This window comes from Cyrtonyx montezumae, unplaced genomic scaffold, assembly GCF_038088225.1.
Source record: "Cyrtonyx montezumae isolate F1298 unplaced genomic scaffold, pur_monq_1.0 scaffold_10, whole genome shotgun sequence".
Classification (NCBI taxonomy): Eukaryota; Metazoa; Chordata; class Aves; order Galliformes; family Odontophoridae; genus Cyrtonyx; species Cyrtonyx montezumae.
Genome location: NW_027071826.1, coordinates 43,169,172 through 43,192,632, shown reverse-complemented (window position 1 = coordinate 43,192,632; position 23,461 = coordinate 43,169,172). Strand labels below are relative to the sequence as shown.

The 23,461-nt window shown below is 42.3% G+C and overlaps 1 protein-coding gene across 4 annotated transcripts in view; it reads right to left on the bottom strand.

Annotated features, from left to right (window-relative positions):
* Positions 1-4,848: 4,848 nt before the first annotated feature.
* TSPAN4 (tetraspanin 4) overlaps positions 4,849-23,461 on the bottom strand; it is a 390,158-nt gene continuing 371,545 nt past the window's right edge. For all 4 annotated transcript variants that reach the window (XM_065755129.1, XM_065755131.1, XM_065755130.1 and 1 more), the window contains 4 exons: positions 18,173-18,274; positions 10,625-10,756; positions 9,245-9,328; positions 4,849-6,434 (listed from right to left, as the gene is read on the bottom strand). In XM_065755129.1, the coding sequence (XP_065611201.1) occupies positions 6,366-6,434; positions 9,245-9,328; positions 10,625-10,756; positions 18,173-18,274 (387 nt within the window). In that variant the 3' untranslated portion in view covers positions 4,849-6,365. The remainder of the gene's footprint in view (positions 6,435-9,244; positions 9,329-10,624; positions 10,757-18,172; positions 18,275-23,461) is intronic.

Below are 23,461 nucleotides of genomic sequence, written 5' to 3'. Positions count from 1 at the left end.
TCCTGCAGTGAATGCTTTCCAGCTGTCTGAGGGAAAGTAAACTAAGGGGTTCCAACAGGTCAACAAAAACGACCATTTCGAGTGAACAGAATAACAATACCTACTTCTATAAGGAAATGGTTTTTATTAAAAAAAAAAGAAAACAGGCAAGGCCTCGGGTACAGTGACTTACACAGACACTGATCGGGAGCAACCTTTCAAATTGGAGTTGCTGGGTAAGTTACTAATGATAGATTCTTGGTCTTCCTTAACATACCAGAAAGTAAGAAACATACAGGGCTCTGTGTTTTGTACTTTTGATGTCTCAAGACAAAAGTTGGTATGAAGTTTTTATAGGCTGCCCTTAAGTCTCTTTGAAAGCATTCTCTGTACATTCTTGTTTTATTTGCTACCTTTGACGTGTTTTCTTTTGTAGCCGCAGTGCCACGCGGACAGAGAGTACTTGAGGCTGCACAGTGAGCGTCATCAGCTCAGCCTGACATTCCTGGGTTGTGCTAAGTACATCTGAGAGAAATAAGCAGGATGCCAGCTGAAATGCTGATGGAAATAGAAACACCTGTCTGTGCTGATGTGTGGTTCAGGAAGCAAAGACAACTGAACTAGGACAGCTGCTGGGGAAGATACACTGGACTTTGAATTTTTAAACAATGGGATCCTGAGAATCAATAGTAATCTGTATTTCCCAGGTTCAGTCTTAGTGGGGAAACAAATTGGGCCGTAAAGGTGATAGAGCTGCTCTTTGCCCACACGTTTCCATAATATTCATTAAATTATACTGTAGCATTATCTGAAGCATAGAACCAATGGTGACTACGTGAAACTGAGAGGCCAGTGTGTTTGAAGTATATATACGATGGGTTTTTGTTTGTTTTTTAATGCATACATCAAGATGAAATAGCAGAATTCATTGTTACAACATAAGACTGAAGTGGAGATCTTCTCAGAATTCAGAAAAGGACTATAGATGTGGTCAATGAGACCATCTAGTGGTGTGCTTAACAGGATGAAGGAAGTCCAACGAATGCCAGCCTGCCACTGGCCTGAGGGTAGAAGAAATGTCCACCAGCTTTAGGAGGTTTCCTGCAACAATCTCTAAGCTCTCTGGTCTCCAGTTCCACACCATGCCTATCTGCCCTTTCATTAGTCTGTCTGCAATGCTCAGAAGGCACCAAACTTAGAGGCAAGCTCACTTGTGAATGTGTCTGAAGGGTGCAGTAAATTGAAAAAAGCGGTGTCAGACAAGGTACTTGGCTCAGCAGAGCTTCTGATCTGACATAGGAGATTGGGAGTAGGAGTCCCTAACGTTCCGTTTTAACACCGTCTGGTGTTAATTCCCTCTGTTTTCCTCTGGAATTTCTGAATATGAGCAACTGCCTCAGGAAAAGAGGTTATTCGCTTTCAAAATTATCAGTAACAAGTGAGCTGTACACGTGACAATGGGTTTTGGGTGTTAAACCAATATTTTCTGAAGCGTTAGTCATTGACTGTCAGATAATTTCAGGTCGCCCTTAAAAGGAAACAGAAAGGGGTATACATTTACCTGGAAATGGGTAAGCTGCATAAAGAAATTAGCAAAAAGAAATCAACAACAGAGGACAGATCAAATCAAAGACAGGTAATGAGAAATGCCAAAAAGAAGTATGCTGCTGTTTCTTTTAATCAGGTACTCCGTGCGTGTGCTGCTGCACGCGTCTTGGGAGACGCGGATACTCGTAGAGCTCATAGAGTTCATTATAAAGAATACAGAAGACATTCTGTTGTAAAGTTTAAAGAATATTTAATAATTTTTTTAAAAATAAAATGTATATTTTCAATTTTGTTCTGTATATGAATGCACAAAAATGTATAATCGTAGTTGCAGTGACAAAATCCAAGGAGCTGAGGAGATCTGCCCGCTGTGGTAAAGTACAGGTGATGATCTAAGAGAATTCACAATGGAATCCAAACACGATTTCCCGTAGCGAGTCCTGACTTGTTTTCTTACTGTGAATTGTCTAAGTAGCTATAAAGATCATTCACACTTAGCACAAATCCTGGTGGACCAAGTTAATGATGAGTTGGGCTTTAAAACAAATGCCACAATCAACGTTTCCTTTCTTGCTTGCTTGCTTACCTTCAGTGCCACATTTCTACATAGCACAGCAATGAAGCCGAGTGGTAAGAGAAGGGAGTTAACTTTTTGCAGTGCTGACAACCTCCATCCCTGCCTGTGTCTGGGGAAGAAGCAGCACGAAGCCACATGCACTAAAGACTCTAATGGGTAAATGGAAATCAGCTTGTGAGCAGTGAGGGGACTGGGTGGATTCATGCTGCAGCCAGATTGCTGATGCTGGGAAATGTATTTGTACAACTTCGGTGCAGTTTCTTCCTCTTTGTTTTACAAATCATACATACAGTGCTGCGTTCAAATGGTAATTACTAAATGGAAGAATAAACCTGTACAAGTCGATATTATTTGAAGGGGAGGAGTAAAGAAATACTCATAGAATGCAAACTGGAGTGAATTTCAGTGATTGTGCATTATAATATGTTAGAGCTAAATAATTCTGTCGTACAAGCAATACGATTTGGCTGCTGCTGACAGTTGCTGTGCAGGAAAATAAAAAACATTTTCTTAAATATATATATATATATTTCTTATAATTGTGAAGATGAAAAGCCAGAAGTAATTTGGACTGACTCTAAAAGCTAAATCCCGGTCTTGCTGTATTCAGTAGGTCCAGCTGTGCACCCTATGCCTTCACATCTTGTTATTAAGCAGAAAGAGCACAAGAAGTATTAATTAGGAGATCTCTGCCTTGTGCTCTTTGTTGCCTTTGGTTCTGTCTTTAAATGCATCAAGTGTCCTCCTTCATTTTTTAAAATAAGTGAAAGTTATATAAAAGACCTTACTAGGAAAGTGACAAAAACACAAAAAGCAACTGGAATGAATTCTGTGTTACACTGCATAAATGCACTATGAGCACTCTTTTAAATAGGCATTATGTAGTACAAGGTAATTATAATCAACAGGTCGATGTCAAGTTTTACACATAATATGGAACGATCTGTTTTTGCTTTTTAGAAACAAAACGGTTGCTGTTACACATCACAAAACAGTCTGACCTCATCAGGAGGAAAAGGATGTAACGCTTTTGAAAAGAAATATGATAAAGCTGGGGCTTGTTACAGTCAGTATGTTCAGAAGTTTGAAATTGGATTGTGCTGATAACGCTTTAAGCACCATAACATCTGCTAGGCCTGCATGAAGACAGTTAATAACACCAAATATAGAAAACAGTCCAGTTCAAACTAGTGATGAGTTGCACTAGCACCTCTGTTGGCAGTGAGTTTTGTTGTTTTTTTCAGTAGGTGCTGCTGTTGCAATGGGATTTACAAAGTGAATACTGTTCATTCTGTCTGTAGATACACGTTTCCAAAAACTGAGGCAGTTTGTCTTGTTGTGAGGATGCCTGAAGTGCAGCACATGATTAGAGGGAACCAGAAAACACAATGTGTCCCCTCTGTTTCTCGTTTTGTGTTTTCATTTCTGTAGGTGTAGCTGAAAGTCAGCCTAGCATTCTGCTCTCAGAGTTCGCCATGTATTATTGGGAGGCTCACAGGATGAGGCCTGTGATGTCTTCTCCCTACACCACCATCAGGCAAACTGATGAGCACTGCCCTCTGCAGAAGCTCTGCTGCACAACGGTTTGCTCTTAGCTGAGCCATCAGACCTGCTGTCAATCTGTTAATTTTTAATGGCTGGGATCATTACAGATAGACTCGTCTACTTTTATCTTTCTTAAAAAAAAATCAATGTTTTATTAATGCATTCATCATTCTGTTATGCTGCTTCTCAGTGTTGGAAACTCAGAGCTGTCAGCAGGAGCAAACGGTGAGTACAAACTAAGAATCATGGGAAAAACTCACACATGGTACATCTAGGCTACAATTGTTTCTCTGCAGCTAAGAAGAATGGAGAGAGGAAAGGAGAAAACTTTTGCTGTTGCTCCAAGAGTGCCACTGTTGACGGGTCAGCCTGGGCTCAAGAAGCAGAGAGCATCAAACCCCTGGTGATTACAACTCCAAGAGTAAGTCTTGCTCAAGGCACAGCTTGTCTATGTACTTGTGGGCTACTCACTGTTAAACTTCAGTCACAGGTTGTGCTCTGTTAACTTTTGTGGCTTGTTGGCACGGCAATAAAATCTTCTAGTAGTAGCAAGGTTGCTCTGATAGCATTTGATTGAGAAGCCACATAAAATATACAGAAGTAGAGCATTACTTTCCATTTATCTTCTAATATCCATTACTATCCATTTATCACGGGGCTAAATGCCCCATGCTGGAGGGGCTGATGTGTAAAAGTGGCTGTGAGAGTTAGTCAACAGTGGTACAGGTCCAGGTTTTGAGGAAACATTTTTTCTCTGAAAGAGTGGTCAGGCACTGGAATGGCCTGCCTGGGGAGGTGGTTGAGGCACCGTCCCTAGCGCTGTTCAAGAAGCGTTTAGATGAGGTGCTAAGGGATTTGATTTAGTAGTTGGGTAGGGATAGTGATAGGAGGATGGTTGGACTAGATGATCTTGTAGGTCCTTTCCAACCTAATGTATCTATGAATCTACGAATCTAGGTCCAGAGAAGGGTTATTGGTGGCAGTAAGGAGATGGCTCAATACTGTGGGTTGCCAAGGTCAGCTTTACTGCTGGAAATTGCCTTAAATCTAGGTAAGCAGAATATCACTTGGAACTGTGACTTGCTGTTATGAGCACTGAAGGTACAGGTTAACCTGTGTGCTTGAGCTTGATCTACACTTCTAGTCTAACCCAGTAAGAATGGATGCACTGAGCTTTCTCTGGAAACAGGGCACTGTGGGGTCCTCAAAAGGAGGGAGCAGGGCTGGTGGCTTGTCACGATAGCCCATTCCCTGCTATATCCTTTCCCAAGGATGCTTCAGCCCTTCCCTGCCACATGTGCACTACTTCAGTTACCCAAGCAGAGTGGGGAATGGGACAATACCAGTGGCAGTTTCCTGGCAGAAGGAAAGCAATGACTTCGACATGTGGGCGTACTGTAGCCAACAGCCTCTGAAGCCAGGAGGAGGGAGATGGGTATGAAGAGCACAAACGAGAGATGACTTCAGTTCTAACAAAGACTGATGTGCCCTGGCTGCTGTAAGCACACAGCTGAAAACAACCTGCTAAGCATAAAAACACCTGAAGTCTTAATAACTCTTGGAAAAATGAGCAACGTGCAGAGATTTTTCCTTAGCAAGGAGAACTCTATCGTACCTGCAGATGATGATATTTCCAGAGTAAATTAATGAAATGGTGACATTCAGGGAAGGAACAGCTGACAACATAGTACAAATCTTCAAGCATGGAAATGAGTGATATTTTTTGGCAGGCTAACTTGAAACAGGGATGATAAAAAATAAAATCATAGTAGAATGACTGCAGAGCCCACTCACAAGTTGTTTACTGAAATGAAGATACGGCTGAAAGTAATTACTTGTTTCCCAAGGGTATAAGCGATAGTGCCTCCTACAAGAAATCCTTCCTGGTTATTTCAGTTGGAATGTAAAATGGGATAGAAAGGTTCCCACTTTCTGAGATGAGATGCTGGTTATTTTCACCTCCTTTCAGAACAGCGTGTGTATATGAATCTAACATACATTACATATACAGTCAACTATCACCTATATGCCACTGGCAATTAATAAGCGTTCAACATTGTTTTCCCTTAACAGCCAGATCTCACTGTACAGATTCAGATTAAAAGCCCGACTTTGCAGCACATGAAATTAAAAATACTCCTTTAAAAGAACATACTTTTGAAGAGGATCCTCTCCTGGCTACGAAATCATCTTGAGAGACTTGGAGGAAAGGCTGCTTGCTCTTGACATTTCAGCTGTGTGCAAACTGTAGTGAAATTACACCTGCATTCAGTGCTAGCTACTCTGTACCTTCTTTCCGTGCCGAAGAACGTACATTTTCTACACCTTCTCTTGTGGGCTGTGAAGTGCTGGAAGGCAACCTGGCGGGTTTCACAGAGGTTGCAGTCTCTTCCTAACGCTGGTTTGCAGATGAGCCCCTCAGCAGCAGCCTCCTCCTGCCTTGCTGCAGGAAAGGAACCGTCGCTGTCTGCAGGTTTTCTTCCGTTCAGAGACGAGGCTGCTTCTTACCTGTGCCAGTTCAAGTACTGATTCTTTCTTTTCTTCCTCCATCAATAAAATGGGGTGATTCACAAAATCTCCAGAAAGATAGCATTATACACGGTTTATAGTACAAAGGGGGGGGGGGGGGGGGCTGGGGGGAAGGTCAGATGAATGAGCGTGAAGGAGTTTTCTCTTGTGTCCTTTGGAGGAGAAGCAAAAAGATTGGGAATGGTATCTATGCACAGTAGGTGTCTGCCTTGACTACCTGACAATACATGGTCATTGCAAAGGTGAGTCCAAGAATCTAAGAGAAAAAGAAATAGTAATCATTCTTTCAGCAAGCAAAAAATAAAGTCTACTGAAGACAAAATAAAACAAAAGAGGGAAAAGCATGCTTACACTGGTTTTGCTCACGCACAGAAAGACACATCACACACTGCTTTTCCTGCCAGCTCATGTCCTTGTTTCTGTTCCTAGTTTCTGTCTGCCTTTCATCCTTATCTGTGTTGCTGTTTTACAGAATGAACAATGAGGGCACGGAGAGCTGATTTCTCCATGAAAGCAGTGACCAGATACTGGAGAGGTACACTGAAAAGAAATGTTTGAATGTCTTTTGCTCGGAAATATTTTAGAGTAGCAAACCTGCTCAGCTGTGGGGCTGTGGTTATCTCTGTAGCTGTTGTTTTGAAAGACAAGCAGTTTCATCCCTGACCCAAAGGATGCTGTAGTTTATTTTACTGCACTTTACTTTTCCAAGCATGTGTGTGCACAGATCCCTTTGGGGGAATCACTGGAGACTATCCATGCATTAATCATAATCATCAATGGCTCATCAACAATGGATGTGTTTTCCCTTCTGCTCAGGCTGTTGAAGGGAAGCAGCAGGCAAAGGTGGCAGTCCTTCTCCCAGCCTGACTACTGAGCTGCTGCGCTGCCTCTGCTAGAGTAATGCCTCAGAAAAGGGGATGAGAAAGACAATCCTGTTTTCCCTCTATTTAAAGTACTTACTTAAACTAATTGGTTATTGCTGTTCCTTTGCAACAAACACTACTGTATAAATTTTATTTGAGAAAAGGTAGAATTTTTTAGTGCAAATTCTATAAGAATTAAGCACCTAATTAATTTGACCACTTAAATGTTAACGGTTTCCATAAGTTGTAGATTCCATTGATGAATATTCTTGAAAGAACATGAATTATACCTATGCTATTTCATAAATAAACGACACCAAAAAAAAGTTGTGTATCTTCATTACTCATGAATACAAAGTAAGTGAAATAGGGCAGCGAGGCATTGATGAGCTGTTCTGCTATAAGCATGCACCTTTTGGAAGTAGCCCCTGGAACACTGCCTTCTATTGCCCAGTAAAGGAGCACCTTCAGAGACAGCTGTGCAATAAAACCCGAGTGGTTGAATGTGTTCTACAATTTCCAGCATGCGTGATTGAAGAACACTCTCCCACTACATCTGCCATGTGTCCTTCAAGTTGTGTCGTGGTGTGATTCTAACTATAATATCGTTAACATGAAAAACAAAAGCTGTCACGTACTTGGGGCGTTATCAACCACATCACAGCAACAACAGAGGGAGCCCAGTTCATGTTAAGTGACAGTGGATCGAGTCTTTCATCATCAATTACATCCAGTCACACAGTGCAGCTCAGGACAGACTTCGATGAAAGCTTTTCTGTTCTGAGGTATTTTCTCTGTATTTCACAGCACTTGCTGGCAGCATTAATTAGCATTTTTAAATTGTCTGAAATGTTTCCCCCCATTGAAAAGTAGTCACTCCTGTTTGTCAGGTGGCATTTGCTCTTAAATACCTTTAATATAATCAAGGTCAGTGGGAAGGAAACCTCCACGGTCTGCTGAGTTTTTCATGCATCTTTTAAAGAGTCCCTCTAAACTCTGGATAGGTGCTCAAAAGCCATTTTTGAGTGTGGTAATGTGTTGACAATGAATCACCTTATATTGTCTCTCTGCCACATGACCTTGCTGCAAGCACTCACCTGTTTCTGAAGTGCATCTGCTTAAAATATTGGAAAACAGAACAAAACTACTGAATTTGGGCCTACCAGGAGTCAGGCATTTGAACTGATGAGTTGCAGCCATGACTCATGAGAAAGTAAGATACATGTCACTGTGTTTAATCCAATATCAAAAAGAGCACAAAATGAATTGTGATCCCAGTTTCTCTCTTGTCGTTCCAGCAGCACACCATGCAGAATTTAAAACAGTGAGTTAATCTGGAGGTACTTGGCATTAGCTTCATGATGCCATCCTTTCTGCTTATATGTTGAGTGTGAGAGAGAGGTGCAACTGGAAACTACACTCTGTCTTCAGTGTGCTCAGGAGTGGGACCTCATGCTACAGGGGGCTGACATCCATCCGTAAGTTCCAGAGCTCTAGTGCAGCCTTCACATGTTTCTTCAGGCTAAGGTCTGTGCCAGCACGGCTGCACCCGCTCCAGATTACCACTGGCTGGATTAAAGATGCATGCATTGAAGAGTTAGAAAATCTACACTGATGACTGATCCTTCTGTGACCAAAATTGGGTTGGAAATAACAGCAAGTAAAAATCTTACAACTCTGTGCCAGTCTTGCCTACGTCCACTGAAGTTAACTGAAAAGGACTATGGCTTATTGGGAAGGTGGAATTACGGTAACAACGTCTGCACTGAGAACTTACCCTGGGTCTTTGAAGGGGCATGAAGACAAGCTGCCTTTAGGCTATTTTGAAATTAGGTATTTGGGCTAAGCTGACTGCACTCTTTGGAGAATTACTGCACAAATACTTGTACTCTAAAAGGCAACGCACTCCACCATGATTAGGATTCTGTCTTAGGATGTTGCGGACTACTTCTTCATTAAATCAAGCGTGTGCCTTAAATAAACCACCTGATAAAGTGCCTTATAACACAGAAAATGTGGGCAGTATTCCCAGTCCTGTATCTCATGCTAAGTACTTTAAAAGAAAGAAAAATTAAGAGAGTTAAGTCAGAGTTTTAGTCTAATGTGCAAAATTTGGAATTATTAAGTTAGTATTGAGGAGAATTTGTCTGCTGGTTATTTAGTTCTGAGTACTTAGGATTTGAAAATCACTATTAAAGTGTACCTGCACCAGAACTGTGCACAATCCAAAGATCCCCACTGCTAGTAAGTTTTCCTGGAGCCATATTTTCACTGTTTCGTAGCAAGGCTGGAATAAAACAGAATATGGTATTAGCCATAAACACACTGCTGTACTCCTCTGGGAACATACAGACAGGAAAGAGCCAGATCACACAGAGCTGCTGGGTACTCTGCTTACATCATGTCAGTACTGGAGCAAATACAGTGCATTTCTGGTTTAAAGCTTGAGCGTGGAGCACTGCCTGCAACGCCACCTCCAAACCGCTGCACTACCACTGCTCCATACAAACCAGGCCAGGAGTTATAAATAAGCTAGCACTGGATTCAGGGCACCTTTGCCCTCTAAAATCCAACTAAAAGCAGTTACAATTTTAGAACGAGCCTTTCATTTCTTTTTTCCTCCATGTTTCAGGAAAAGCTTATCGTGTTATGTACATAATAAAAACACATGTATGTATGTATATATATACGTAATACACATAACAGTACACATAGAACTAAATAAAAGTTCCAGTGAGAGCTGTTCAGCAACCTCTCCTGTTTCACGTGAGCTGATTTCTAACCATTTTCCATCAGTTTAAATTGCAGTATGAGTGTTCCTCTGTTATTTTATTTCTGCTTTAAATTCTGCAGCAGCTCTAACCTCACATTTTTGGCTCGGTCTGGTGGGATTGGAGCTGGCCCAAGCAAAACCTTTCTTTAAATGCTATGTATGCTCTGTCTCTGTAAGACAGCCTTGCACAGAAGTTGTGCCCTGTGCCCAGTAAATGTACCTGGGCAAGAGGGTTCTGCCTTCAGTTAGTGGCTTTCACGGCATGCATCAAGGATTACTGCCTACCAGACGATGCGTTTTCAGCCTGGGTAACCTGCATTGATCATCTTGGTACACTGAATAAAATTGAATAAGAACTTTTAAGTCCTTAAATTCAGAATCTGACTTGGAGCCGTGTTTGGCTGCAGCTCAGCCTCTACCACTGTCAAACCACGTGCATGAAATGCCACTGAGAAACAGCCAAGAAACTTCACACTTTCTTTGCTAACCATTAGAGTTAACAAAACTTTGTTTTAATTCTATTTCATCAGCTAGCCCTGCCCCACACCAGCTGCTCACCTTGCCTCACAACTGCTTAAGCCACACAAAGCTACTGCTATGGCAGTGCTGCTTCAGGGCTTGTGCTAGGTGTGAGGGCAGCCATTTGCCTTTAACTTAATCCAGTAGGTGGTAGTGAACGAAGACGATCCTGTCATTTTCCAGCTTAGTCTAGGCTAGGCCATGCTCCTGATCAGGGAAGGTATTTGTCTGCAGCCGACTGCCTGCCTGCCCTTCGCCCAGTGGGTGCAGAGGCACTGCAGAGCCACTCACCGCCTTCCACCAGGTCCCTGGGGAGTGCAGCCCACAGTTCTCGCTGAATTCCAGGCAGCAGGAGTCTGGCACCCGGGTTGTGTTGTACACCTCAAACCAGTCGGTGTAGTTGGAGACTCCACAGCACCTGAACTGGAAGAAGAACCGAGGCAATACCGTAAGGATGGCCTGTCACTGCTGTCTGCTGTTTCTGAGGAAATGGAAAAACACCTCTTGTCGGATACAAACTGGCCCTCACTCAGTGCACTAAATTACACTTGATTACACCAGCAGGAGCTTAACATTTTAAAGAAATGTAGTATTTCCTCAGCTTTTCCTATAGAGACTGGTATATCTAATGTGGATCCTATCTGCAGTGGCCTGACGCTGCAGGAGCTGAAGCAGGACAATGCCAGCCAGGTGCAGAGTTAAGAGTGACTGCACAGGAGTATGATGATCATCTGTAGCTCAGTGACAGGAAAAAAAACATTTACGAACAAAGATACAGCATCCAGGAGGTAAAGGCAGTATGATCTGTGCTGCATGCTACTTCTAAAATCATGACTTGAGTTAATGAGGCAAACTTCTCTCTATGCGGATCATCTCTGAAAGTCTTTGTGACTCAGTAAGAGATTTATTTCCAACTCTTCTCTGTGGTGCAGTTCCATAATGTTGCTATTTCATAACACTAAGTAATGGGACTTCAAGAGTTCACACAGTGATGCAATGTGCAATGACCACATCAGTGCTAAATCACGAGGTTTGTGTAGGAAATGTACATAAGAGCACAGGGAACAGCTCTGTGACCATCTTCCCCACGGGAGCTGCGATGTGCTGTGACACAAAGTAAGCGAGGATCGTTAGCATGTGGATGTATACACCATCAGCCTCTCCTGCACTAACTCAGATGTATGAACTTGTAGGTACTGAGGCACTTCAGCACTTGTTTTAATGAGTGAGACAAGGCAGCCTGCGTGACTTCACAGGCATGGGGCAGCAGAACTCTCAGCTATGTCACACTTTCTCAAGGCCCTGAGACAACTCGCCAAGTTCTTATTTTTAATCCTGACTGTATCTGAGCCTGTCCAGTATTTTTCACTTCCATATACAACCTGTTCCTCATGTTTCTGATAACACGTCCCCGTGCTGAGTTCTGCATCACCAGAACTTCGGACCTAATTCAGACCCTGGTATTTACACTGTCCCAGAGAGATGTTTCACTCCAAAATAACGGGGTTTGTGAGCACGGAGTGCTGCGTGGGCCGGTCGCTGCACACAGCAGAGCTGCCACTCAAGACCAATAGAGGGCAGAGGTGTCACACGCTGCCTTGCTCATCGTACCCTGCTTCAAGTGCTCGCAGAATGAAGCCTGCGATAGAGCCCATAGAGCCGTTTCGGCGCTCACAGTGCTGGGATTTGTTTTCTGCCAAACAAAAGGAAATTCAGAATCTTCTCCCGGAGTAGCACCTCGCTAAGGTTCTGCTCACAGTTCTGATTCGGTCCGTGGCAGCAATCAATCCTTAGCCTGTAAACTCAGAAACAAAACATTTGCAAGATGTGTTTTCTACAAAATGACTCGAAAGGGAAAAAAAGTTTTCTAACTCTCTTTTCCCCCATAAAGTTCCTACCACCAGGCAGCATTTCATGAGTTAGGGGTCCCAAGAGCAGATAGGAGCAGTATGGAACACATGGCACATGTTTGAAGAGTAAGGGTTTATCTGCAAATCTTACAAGAAGGTCTCGCAGGCTGTCATCATTAGCTATCAATCAGCTCCTTGGATAGATGGAAGTGACAGACAGCTTGTCTTTCAAGCAAGCCTTGAAAATGTGGCTCATACATGATGCAGAGAGTGAAACAGTAAGGTCTGAGGCATTTGAGTGATGTTCTGGCCAAACACGGGTGACACAAGTTTGCACGGATCGGAACTGAACCTCATCTCCCCATAACCTTGTATGGATGAAGATGTCGAAGTCTGACAGGATAAGGTAATGAAGGGTGGGTTTTATAGTTCTGCAGTTCAGCTGAAGGAATTGAAAACAATTGTCCCTATAGGACCTGCAAAACAGATGATGGTGAGGTCTAGCATTGGGATTCCAAGCAGTATCAAACTTTCCAGTAAGCCAAAAGGTGAAAATAGGAGGGGAAAAGACAAATTTGGCTGAGTCTTGGTCACCTGTTCCATGCCAATGCAGGTCCTCTGTGTAGCGTATACAAGCAGAGGATTAAATATTGCTATTTACCTGCCACTGCTGACTGATAAGACAAACCCAGCAAGGGGAGAAAGGGCTAAGGAGAGATCAAGGGTGAGAAACAGAATGAAGTTGCACAACAGCTGTGGGACTGGAAGAAATAATGGTTACACATCAAAGGAGATGCCATGCCCTTGGAAAACAAAGAAAGGATGAGCGATGGAATTAAGCAGTGGCTGATACGGAACCCTAAAACAGAGTACTAACACAGAAACTGGAGAGCATGCTGGCAAGCAAGCAGTATCCAGTGAAGACCAGGTCAGGTGAACAGTGTCCGCAGGGAGCAGACACACTGACCCATGACAGTAGGTCAAACAAGAGGCAAGAACAAGGAAATAAGCTGCAATGGGTTGAGTGGGTCACCAGTACACATCCAGCTCCAGCCAGAAGCCTAAAAGACAATTACAAATCATTTGTGCTTATTTCGGTGAGTGACATTTTAACAAGGGGCAATTTTCAGAAAGTGTCAGATACTGTCTTGGAAATAGCAGTTCCTTTAAGACACCTTGACTCGGGCACCGCAGATCATTCGATGCTCGGGCTTGTAGCTGTGATAGAGCATGTGTAATCAGATGTAATTGTGCACATCTGCGTGAACAAATGCAGGTACTTATGGCAGAAGGTGACAGTCAAGTAGGACACATGCACTACACTCTCTCTGAAACAAGCAAAGCTTGTCAAATGCTGCTGTGTATCCAGCCTGCTGCTGCTGAACGTTTCCAGGAATACTGATGAAATACTGCTGTTTGTTTTGCATGTTTCACATGGGAGGTCCTTTCTCCTGAGATATCAAGCCACTTTTTTTTTTCCCCCTCCTTTTTCAAGTGGCATCGATCCCTGTATTGATTATGGGGGCTACGAAGTGCTGCACTGGTTCCCAAGCACTCAGGACACGTGGGGCTGCTCAACCCAATGTGCTGCTGGGGTGTTGTTCCCAGCCAAATCACATCCAGCAGCACTCTGCTCTCTGTGCTGCACTTAAGGAATGCAAGGCTGCTTGCAGATAGCTTTATTTTTGTGTTAATAGCAATTACTGCTTGGGATACGTCGGGCTGAGAATTAATGTTCAACACAATATTTCTATCTTATTGCAATGGAATTATAAAGAGACAGAGTTATGTACGGAGTTTACTGGTATTAAGTACTAAATAGGCCTCCTTTTTTTTCTGCCAATATCTCACAAGAACAGACAGGTTGGGACAGGATTTATAAAATGAATGAATAAATGTGACCATGCAGACACCCAGTCTGGCTTTAGCAATTACTGATTGGTTTTCTGAATGTGACAGAGCAGGAGGGACAGGGTAGCGTGCCCTTTTCCTCCCTCAGTGTAAAAAGTAATTAATAAGATAATTACAATTAGAAACCATATAACGTTTAATGGATTTCTGGGATTACTTCAGCTGTTACCCCACAGTATGTTTTGATCTAACACTGAACAGGGTGGAGGGAGATCGGATCAAATTTTGTTCTCGGTTACAGTGGTCTAAATAGACATGAAAGGCATCACACAGCAATAAAAGTGAGCTGAATTTGCTCACTTCAGCGAAGCTAATGCTTTTCCTACATGCTCCTCAAATTACTGCCTGGTTAGTTAAAAAGAGAACTGTTCCAATATTGATCACAAAATTGTTGGGATGAAGCAACGTTTTAAAAATTAATGCCTGTTTCTCATTTCCTAATGATCTCCACCTGTAAGTTCACCGGGCTGGTGAGGAGCACAATGCAGGTCAGCATATCTCACATCCTAAACCATCTAAAGTTCAGTCACGTTTTAAAAAATAAAAAATTGTATGCTTTTGTGGCCTTCAGTCACGATGTGCAGAAGTCACCTACTCGTGCATCAGATTCTTTTATGGTTTGAAAATCCATTGAGAAAGGCAGTGAGTTTGGCAAGCTGAAGAAAAATTAAAAAGAAATCAATAAAATGTTCCAATTTGAAACAGCTCCCTGACCAAAAGGCTGAACAGTGCTGCAGAATGAGTCTAGAGCTTTCCCTTTAACATGCATTGCATGTGTGCAGGTGAGTCCCACTCCTTCACTGGTAATGGGAACAGAACCAAACCAGAAGTTCTCCTTGCACCTGGGCCTGTGGGACCTCGCTGTTCCCTTGTTCCCTATGATTTGTATCCTTCTGTTAAAAAGGGGAAAGCTGCTTAAAGTACAAAGGCTTCAATAATGAAAGACCTCTAAAAAGGATGAAATAACAGTAGTCGGAAGTAGATAGTCGGAACCCAGAAAAAACACAAGACTCACCATTCTCAAGTGCCTGTGTCTACACTGGATAGCCATACTCCCTGTGATCAGCCATTCCCGCAGAAACCGAATGTCACCTGCCCCACGTGGTTCCTTTTTGTAATGGGGAAGCTGCCACACACGGGAAGGGGTGGTCTCTAAGCTACCAAGAGGACACCTGAAGAAGTCAAGACCCTCTGTGGCTGACTGCTTTCACCACAGCGTCATCCTCCTGCTCAAACTCAGGATAACTTTGCAAAGAAATGGCTCTGCTACTGTCATGCTTTATTTTACTTTTTTCTGACGCTCCTGTTGTGATGCTATCCACACATACACACAGCCCATAGCTCAACCAATGCCTTAAGTCTACTGGGTCTGTTAAAATAATCTGTGCTGAGACATTGTCCTGTGTGGCAACACGATTAGTTCTAGTGTGGGGCTTTTGAGAGCTGTCTTTCAGGAGCCAGAATGAAAACAGCACTTCTGGGCCGGGACCTTCCCTTCCTGAAGTCCCCTGTATGCTCCTAATCCTCCTATCAGTGATTACACTCTACTGATTAGCAGTGTAAGAGGTAACGATTACTACTGAACACAAAAAATAATACTTGGCATTTACATAGTGCTATTCAAGTGTAAAGTGCTTTACATAATTAACCATGCTGGGATTGCCTTTGCTGCACCACAGCAATAGTCTATTCCAAAATACTTTAAAAAGATGTACGTGAAAAACTACTATACAGAGAAGTAAATATGGATCTCTGAGAGCATTTTGCTTTTGCCCTCAGTGCCCAGCACTGGGAGCATGCTGACTTCAATGCTACAGAGCTGTCAAGACAGTACATGGGAACTTCAAAGTTGCCATGTTTAGGAAAGAGTGATATACCACGACTGCAGGTGGCACTTCCCTGTTATCTTCTGGGCTCTCAAGAACATCTGAAACTCAGAGGACCCCTTTTATCCACTAATAGGTTTCAAGGCCAAAGGAACCATTAAAATGATCCAGTATCGTCTGTCGCAATACATACACCAGACTACCAAGCCCAACCTTGTCACTCAACAAGACCATTTCTTCCAGAAAAAGCCCTGTACACACCTCAAAGGGGGATCCAGCATCCTGCTGTACAATGGCATCTTACCATCAAGTATTTCTATTGTACAATTTTAGCTTGCGGATCAATAGCAGTGTTCTCTGCTTTCAAAAACCATTTCCCTTCCTGCTCTCTCTAAGGACTATAAGCAAGTCCCTACTTCATCTTGTCCTGGTTATAGAAAAGCTTTTTCAGTTTCTCACCACAAGGTAAATTTCCAAAGTTCTGATTATTCCGGTGCAACTTTTCTGAACCCCGAATTTGCAAACATCTTGAAAAATCTTGGGTACAAGAACTAGGAGTACTTGCATACATTGATACACCTACTTTACAGAAAGGAAGCAGAAGCATGGGTGTTATGTCCCATAAATCCTCCACATAATGCCTTTCCCCCACCTTATACATAAACTTTTAACACCCCTTGGTGTATTGCTGAAACCAAATTAATATTTCCTTCAAATGTCTTAGTAAATTTTACTACATAATAAAGTTAGGAGTAGAGCTCCCATATTTTGTTTGAAGTAAGCAATTATATTAAACATTTTCTATGCATTTCATTTGGCTCACTGTTGGCCTGGCACTTCAAAACACATTTCTCTTGTCAGCAGTTCAGACCTTCTCCTATACAATCATAGTACTCAAAGAGAAAAATAAGACCAAGTTTTGCAAAATGCTGAGTCTCATTAATAGTTAAAAAAGGGACCTTCCACATACAATTGCTGGGATGCAGGAGGAGAAAGCTTGCTTGCTGGACCTGATCTGTTTTAAGAATTTCATACACAGCCATTCTGCTGCACGCAATGCAGACAGGACACACAGTCCCAAAGATGCAGATAGATGAGCAAACCAATGCCTCACTTCTGGTAGTGACCCTGAATGCTTTAATTTCCCAGACCTTTCCTTGGCAGACTGTACACTCCTGTTATCTGATATTAGACAGAAGAGCACTTCTGAATCTTCAGCACCATCAGACTGAAAGATGTGCAGTTCAGGATTTCAGTAAAGGGTAAACGAGTGGGTTTATTGCACCAGAATATGATAGGTTCTCATCCATCACCTTGAGTAGTTCATATAACCTTGGAAGTACAAGCAGAGGTTGTTTAAGACATCATAGGCAAGACAGCCCTGCGGCTCTGTTCTGTGCTAGCATCTCTGGAAGGAGAAGCTCTGAGAAAGCTAAACAAGACTTTCTGAGAGAAATCAAGACAACATGAGTGCTTTTTCCTAAAGCTGAAGAAAAGCTGAAGCATATTCTTCACTCAAGGATGATTGTTCAGATCAGAAAGATCATACTCATGAGCAATAATTGCGCTGAATATGAAAACAGAAGGACAGAGTTGATAAACCTGGACTGTAAGTGATGGCATTTCCTCAGAAAGCCAGACAAGGACAAAAAAAAAAAAAAAGCCAGCTATGGAGTTGAGCTTAGCCTTGTGAGAAACACTGGCAGAGTGTTGCTAGAGAATTGGAAGGATGCGACAGCAGCAGCAACACAGCAAAAAGTGTTCCCAGCCCATCTGTGATGGTGAATGAATTCTGCTGGGGAAAAAAAATGTACTGACTGTAGGAGGAGGTTGCAAACACCATCAACAGTTTCCATTTTAACTACTATAGCTATAAAAGGAGACAAGGCAGAAATGAATCGTATTTGAGGTGCTTGTTATCACACTATCATTGTTCACTCCAATATCAGTTATCACTTCGATTTTGAAGAGCTTTCCTGCTTGACCCTCTCTCTACTCTCTGTACAGCAATTGAAGCAGTGACACATTTAGGTGTCAACACAAAATAATGTTTAACAGAAATAAGCCATCATGGCCAAAGTGAAATAAATAAACAAAATCACCATTTGCAACAAAAAGCATTTTAGTTGCTAATGTACTCATTGGATGGGAGGAAAAGGTTGGCATGGGATCTAGGTTCACACACAGAATATGCTGTTTCAGAACCCAGAGGGTAAAGAGGAAAGGAAAATAAATAAATAAATCAGACTTACATCTGTTTGAATGATGCTCCACGCATTAGTTAGGCCGATATTTCCATCTGTCCCATACAAATGAAGCCCTTTCTTCAGATCCCGCTGAGCATACTTGTCAATCTAAAACAACAGAAGACACAAAACTCAGTGTTTGCTGAGTACAACATTTCAAAATCAAAGTGAAGGGACAGGGAGATTTCAGACAAGAGTTAGACCCTGAAACACACAAAAAGCTAACTGGCCGTTCTCCTGTATAGTTGGTATCTATTACAGGTGTCTGAGTTTTGAAGGGAACATGAGGAGCTCCTTTTCAGAGTTCATGCTCATGTTTTCCATTGCAGGCTTCCAGAACAACTTTTCCCTTCTCACTTAATCACCAAAGTGCTACAGAGAGGAAGTAAATAATACATGGATATTCACAATTTAACCTGATGTTTCTGCTGGAAATGAAAAAAGCATTGAGTAGTGCTGCTCATATGTGCTCATACATTCCCTTTTCCCTGTCCTACTGGGTGCTTCTCAGTGCTGGTGAAAAGCAGAGGTATGGCAGGAAGGAGAGGTAGACCTGTCCCTTCTCTACCAAGTCTGCTATAAATTCAACTGAAAAATACAGTGCCACTCAGATCTTCTTGTTGAAACAGTGAAAATGATAAAATGACTATTTGCTTCATGGGGACAGTCTAAGTTAATGCATACTCCTCTTCCCTAGCAGACAACAGACACATAATGCATTCTTTACCGAACGCCCCTCAGACAGCAGCCACTCCAGCTGAGGGCATATAAAATTAAACCAACGCTGATTTGGAGTTAACAGAGGGCATAAAACTATTCTACCATACACTGGGATTTTCCACTTCTTTGGTCAGAATTGGTTTTGTTTGCTCCTGGAAAAAAAAGTGGATGCAAAGAATCTCCCATTGTGTAAAACAGGAATTCTGAACCCTTTTCATTATTATGGGGGGGTTGAGGGGGGTAAATGTAATAGTTCTCAATTATGAAGGCAAATGGAGTTAATCAGCAACATGACTCCGCAACAAACGATGGCCTCAGAAGGTCATCACATCCAAAAAATCTCTGCTTGTATAAACACAGGTTATGCTTGGTGTTTCCAGTTCTTTCATTCTGTTCCTAGAAGTCAACTACAACAAAGATGAGCCACCAGCTTTAGGACAGTACAAGAAAAAGCTACTGCTTGCTCTCAACACCTTGACAGTCAAATAAACACTGTCTCATGGATGACTATCTTGAACATTATGTGATATGCTAACTCTGCAATCATTGTGTAAGCTGCTTCTGATTTTATGCAGAGGTTATACACAGTCACTGGAACATGAATTAGAAGAGAAAAGCAAAGCTGAGAGCTATCATTAAGCTTGAGGTTAGCTGAGAAAATTACAGGCAATAAATGGTAAGCTTATATGCGCATGGGATTCCTAGTCTTCACTTAAGAATTAGACTGAACTGGGTTTCAGCTCTTCATATACCTTCAGTGTACATCCCCGTGCCTTGACTGGACCTACCGTGGTCTCAAGCAGAACCATCAATTAGGATGGACAGGCACAGCTGTGCCGTTAGTTTGAGAGAAGCCTGGAAATGTAGTTAGTGTCCTGCAGAGGTACTGAGATAAATTGATTGTTGAAAAACTAATTCAGAAAGGGACAGGTGAAGAGGGGAAGCAGCACTGAGGGCAGATATCTAGCTATTAGATTTATTGCCTTAAAGACAAAAGAGAAAGGTCTACTTGGAATATTAATTTATCACACTTAACAAGATATGCCCTGCAAAGTGAGAGAGCTACACATCAGCCTACTGTTCTCATCACTGCTAATCTGGAAGAAGGGGGAAGAGGTCAAATGAAACAGTAATGCTTCTCTTAAAGACAAGTGACATGCTACCAGAAGGATGCAAAACTTGCTGTTTGCATTTCCACACTCAAATTTTGCTTGGCAAACCAATGCAGCACCTCAGCAAGGTAATCCTTTTACCTGGCCTCACAGGCTGCCCTTGTTAAGGCAATCTTCATGCCCTGCTTGAGATCAATAATGTTTAATAACTTACAATCAGTGTTTATAAAGTACTTCAAGATCAAAAGTAATGTTTTGTTAGTTTGTGTGTGCTTTAACAGTCTCAGTAGACTGCCTCTAGATGCATTCCTGTTCTTCCTTTCTACTTGCAGAAGACTGACTAATCAGCAACCTGCAGAGACAAAGAAAACCTTCTCTTTCTCATAAAATTAACCACTTCTCCTAGCACAAAAAGCGCTCACAACATAAAATTCATGCACAACTAGTAACAGATTTCCACATTTCAGAAACTGAACAGAATGCTGCTCAAGAAAACAGGTATTAAATGACCGGTTCCCTTGCTAGGATTCCAAAGCAGCAGCATCAAGTCCCTTAGCATCAATTTGTGTGCGCTGTATGACCCACTATTATTATTTGTTTGTTTAAAATAAGCTCTTGTTTGAATCCTGTTTAGAAGAGGATATAAGTGTTTTATAATCCCACACTATGCGTGTATCTCATTTCCCTCCTCAGCTCTAGGCAGTCTCTCAACTGGTTGCAACTTTGAAGGAGACTTGCATGCAGATGCGAAACAGCATCTCCAGATTTCTTTTTTTTTATTCCACATCCACTGACATGAAAAGCTACCTGAAAATCTTGTAGTTTTACATGTACACATCTAAATATACATAGCTTTATGTTTGAATGACTCTAAATGTAGCATTTTACATAGTTCTCCTCCACGATAGTTTCTAACTGATCTAACCAATGTGGTCTAACTGCACCACAGAGCGTATTCTCTGAAGAGCAGTTGATTTAAAACCTTTTTCAAAGAGCTGCTCCTCAAAGCACTCCCACTCTCCTGTTTGCTTACGCTAGGGTCAGAAGGTTGCTCAGCATCACCTGAAGCTTTCCATCCCGCCAAGCTGATAAGGCTGTGCCATAACTCTTCCAGCTCTCAGCACGGCCTGTCTGAGGGGATGAATTCTGAACCTCTCTGACTACAGTGGGGATCCAGAAGCAAGGGTAAAAGTTTTGACCTACAAAAGCTCTTACAGATGCTGATGTTCCCACAAGACAAGACAAAACTGCCAAGACTGATTTGAAGACGCAACAAATTTGGTACAGTGAAAAAATGGATGTGAGAGCTACCCCTTGCCCTGAGCACAGAGTCCTGGCCATAACTTTGTGCAGCACAACAGGGGCTGAGCTCTTTCACATCAGGAGAAAGGGAAATGGGCCTCAGCCTTTGGCCTCTTACCACTTCTGTCTGCAGCAGAGGTACCAGCACAAAATCCCACACTGTTTATGTCTACTCTGCTTCTAGCCAGCTACACAGAGCCTTTTTTCTTAATGCATGCGCATCAGCTGGTCAGCCTTGATGCAGAAGCAGCCTTGGACTTCTAAGAGCACACACATTAAACAGGACCCGCACTCTTATTCAGCCTGTGTCTCATACACTGTTCACATGCATTCCTCCTATTAAAAGCACATCAGCCTTTGCTTGAATGACCTGCCTATGAGGTTATAAGATGGATATTTGTTCTTACCTAATCAAAGTGCTGCTTGAAGCTCCAGACATATGAGTCCTACTGGTTTTGACCAGAGAATGTTAGGCAAAACTCAGCAGCCATTTTTGGAACATGGCTGACAAATACTCCTCCAGATAATTAAGTTTCCTGTTAGCCTAGAATTTGTTTGCTCCTCAAAATATTTTAATAGCAGGAACTTTTAAATATATCTTTACTCTGATGTAATTGTATATTTGATTTAAATGAAAACCTCACAAAACATCCCCAGCTGTCTCTTCTTCTGCTTTGCATTTGGGTTTTTCAGAAAGTGATCTTTCTGAAAATGAAAAGCTGCAGCAGAGTGATTCATCAAGTCTGCTGGCAAATGAACCCACCCAGCACTCCCCAATCTGTCAGCTCCTCTTGTTTGCCTCTGTGCTACCAGCCCTCAGCCCAGCAAAACAGCTCTCACAAAACAGGGACAGTAAGTACTTTGTTAAATATTCTGCAATTGGAATCTGCTGTGCTCCCCCATACATAAGCCATGTCTTTTACAAAGCCTAACTCTTCTGAGAGAGCACAATGAAGCATAATGAAAAACTCTCAGCAGGCAGACCATTACTCTAAATGAGCTGTCTATTTTTAGTCATGTAGAATAGCACAGATTTCTGCAGAAAGGTTAGACAGCAAGAACTTTTATCAGTCCGGAAGTAAAACAGGGAAAAATTCATTTTCTCCTTGGGATTCATCAGGCAAATGATGAGAGGAGTGAGCTTCCACCTGGCACCCCTTCCATGTGAATTCCTACAACTTCTGTGTTCAGGCACATTGGAGTTGTATTTCTGTTTATCAGCACCATCAGATTTCAGTGTTGGTTCTGCTAACAGAAATTTACTGTGCCCTGCTGCTTACTGTAGAAATCCACTCACTGAAAGCAGTGCAACAGAATCCATGCCAGTGGGGCACACACATGACTAACTCTACCTAAGGTTGCTGAAATGAGCCCAAATATTTTCCCACTAACTTCCATCAGTCCCTATTTTGGCTCTTAAATATTTCATTGTACTATTAAAAAGACTTCCTGAAAAACCACATTGCTTTAAGGTAGACAAGTGATGTGTAGAGAGTTTCAGGCAACGAGGTCAGTATCTAAATGGGAAAGCACTGTGGCAGGATGGGAGAGTAACTGCAGCAGAGCTCAGGAAAGCAGCTGGAAGCAGCTTGCAGTGAGAGCAAAGGGCAGGGATCTGTCCCAACCTCATTGACAACACAACAGTGGCAGAATGTCCCTTAAACACCTTTCATAAACCTGTGTATAAATTCAGGCCAAATTTAGAAGTGGCTTCCTCTTAATCTGTTTTCCCTTGAGATAGCTACTTATGCTGTAGCAATTTCTCTCACTCTGACTAAATAAAAGGCTTTGGACTTTATCTACTTACTGTTAAAGGATGACATGGAAGGCAAATACTGCTCCCTGAGAAGCCCAGTCCTCTTTGTTGCTGATAAGGAGGAAGTGCTTTGCAGCAAAACTTCTTGGGCACAGAGGAAAGTTGTATCTGTGCAGAACACAGGTCTTACCAATATTTACGATTAGCATGATACATGTCTTTGATTAAGCTGAAGCCATAGCAGTATCAAAGTGCCAAAGCCTGTCCTCTGCCCCAGCACACTGAAGGGAGGTGGCTTTGTGGACTCCTTTCCAGAAGAAGGGACAAAAGGAGCCTTGGCTATTAACGCACTTTCAACTTGCTGCCAGCACGTCACTTGTATTCTGGCACAGCCTTTAGGCAAAC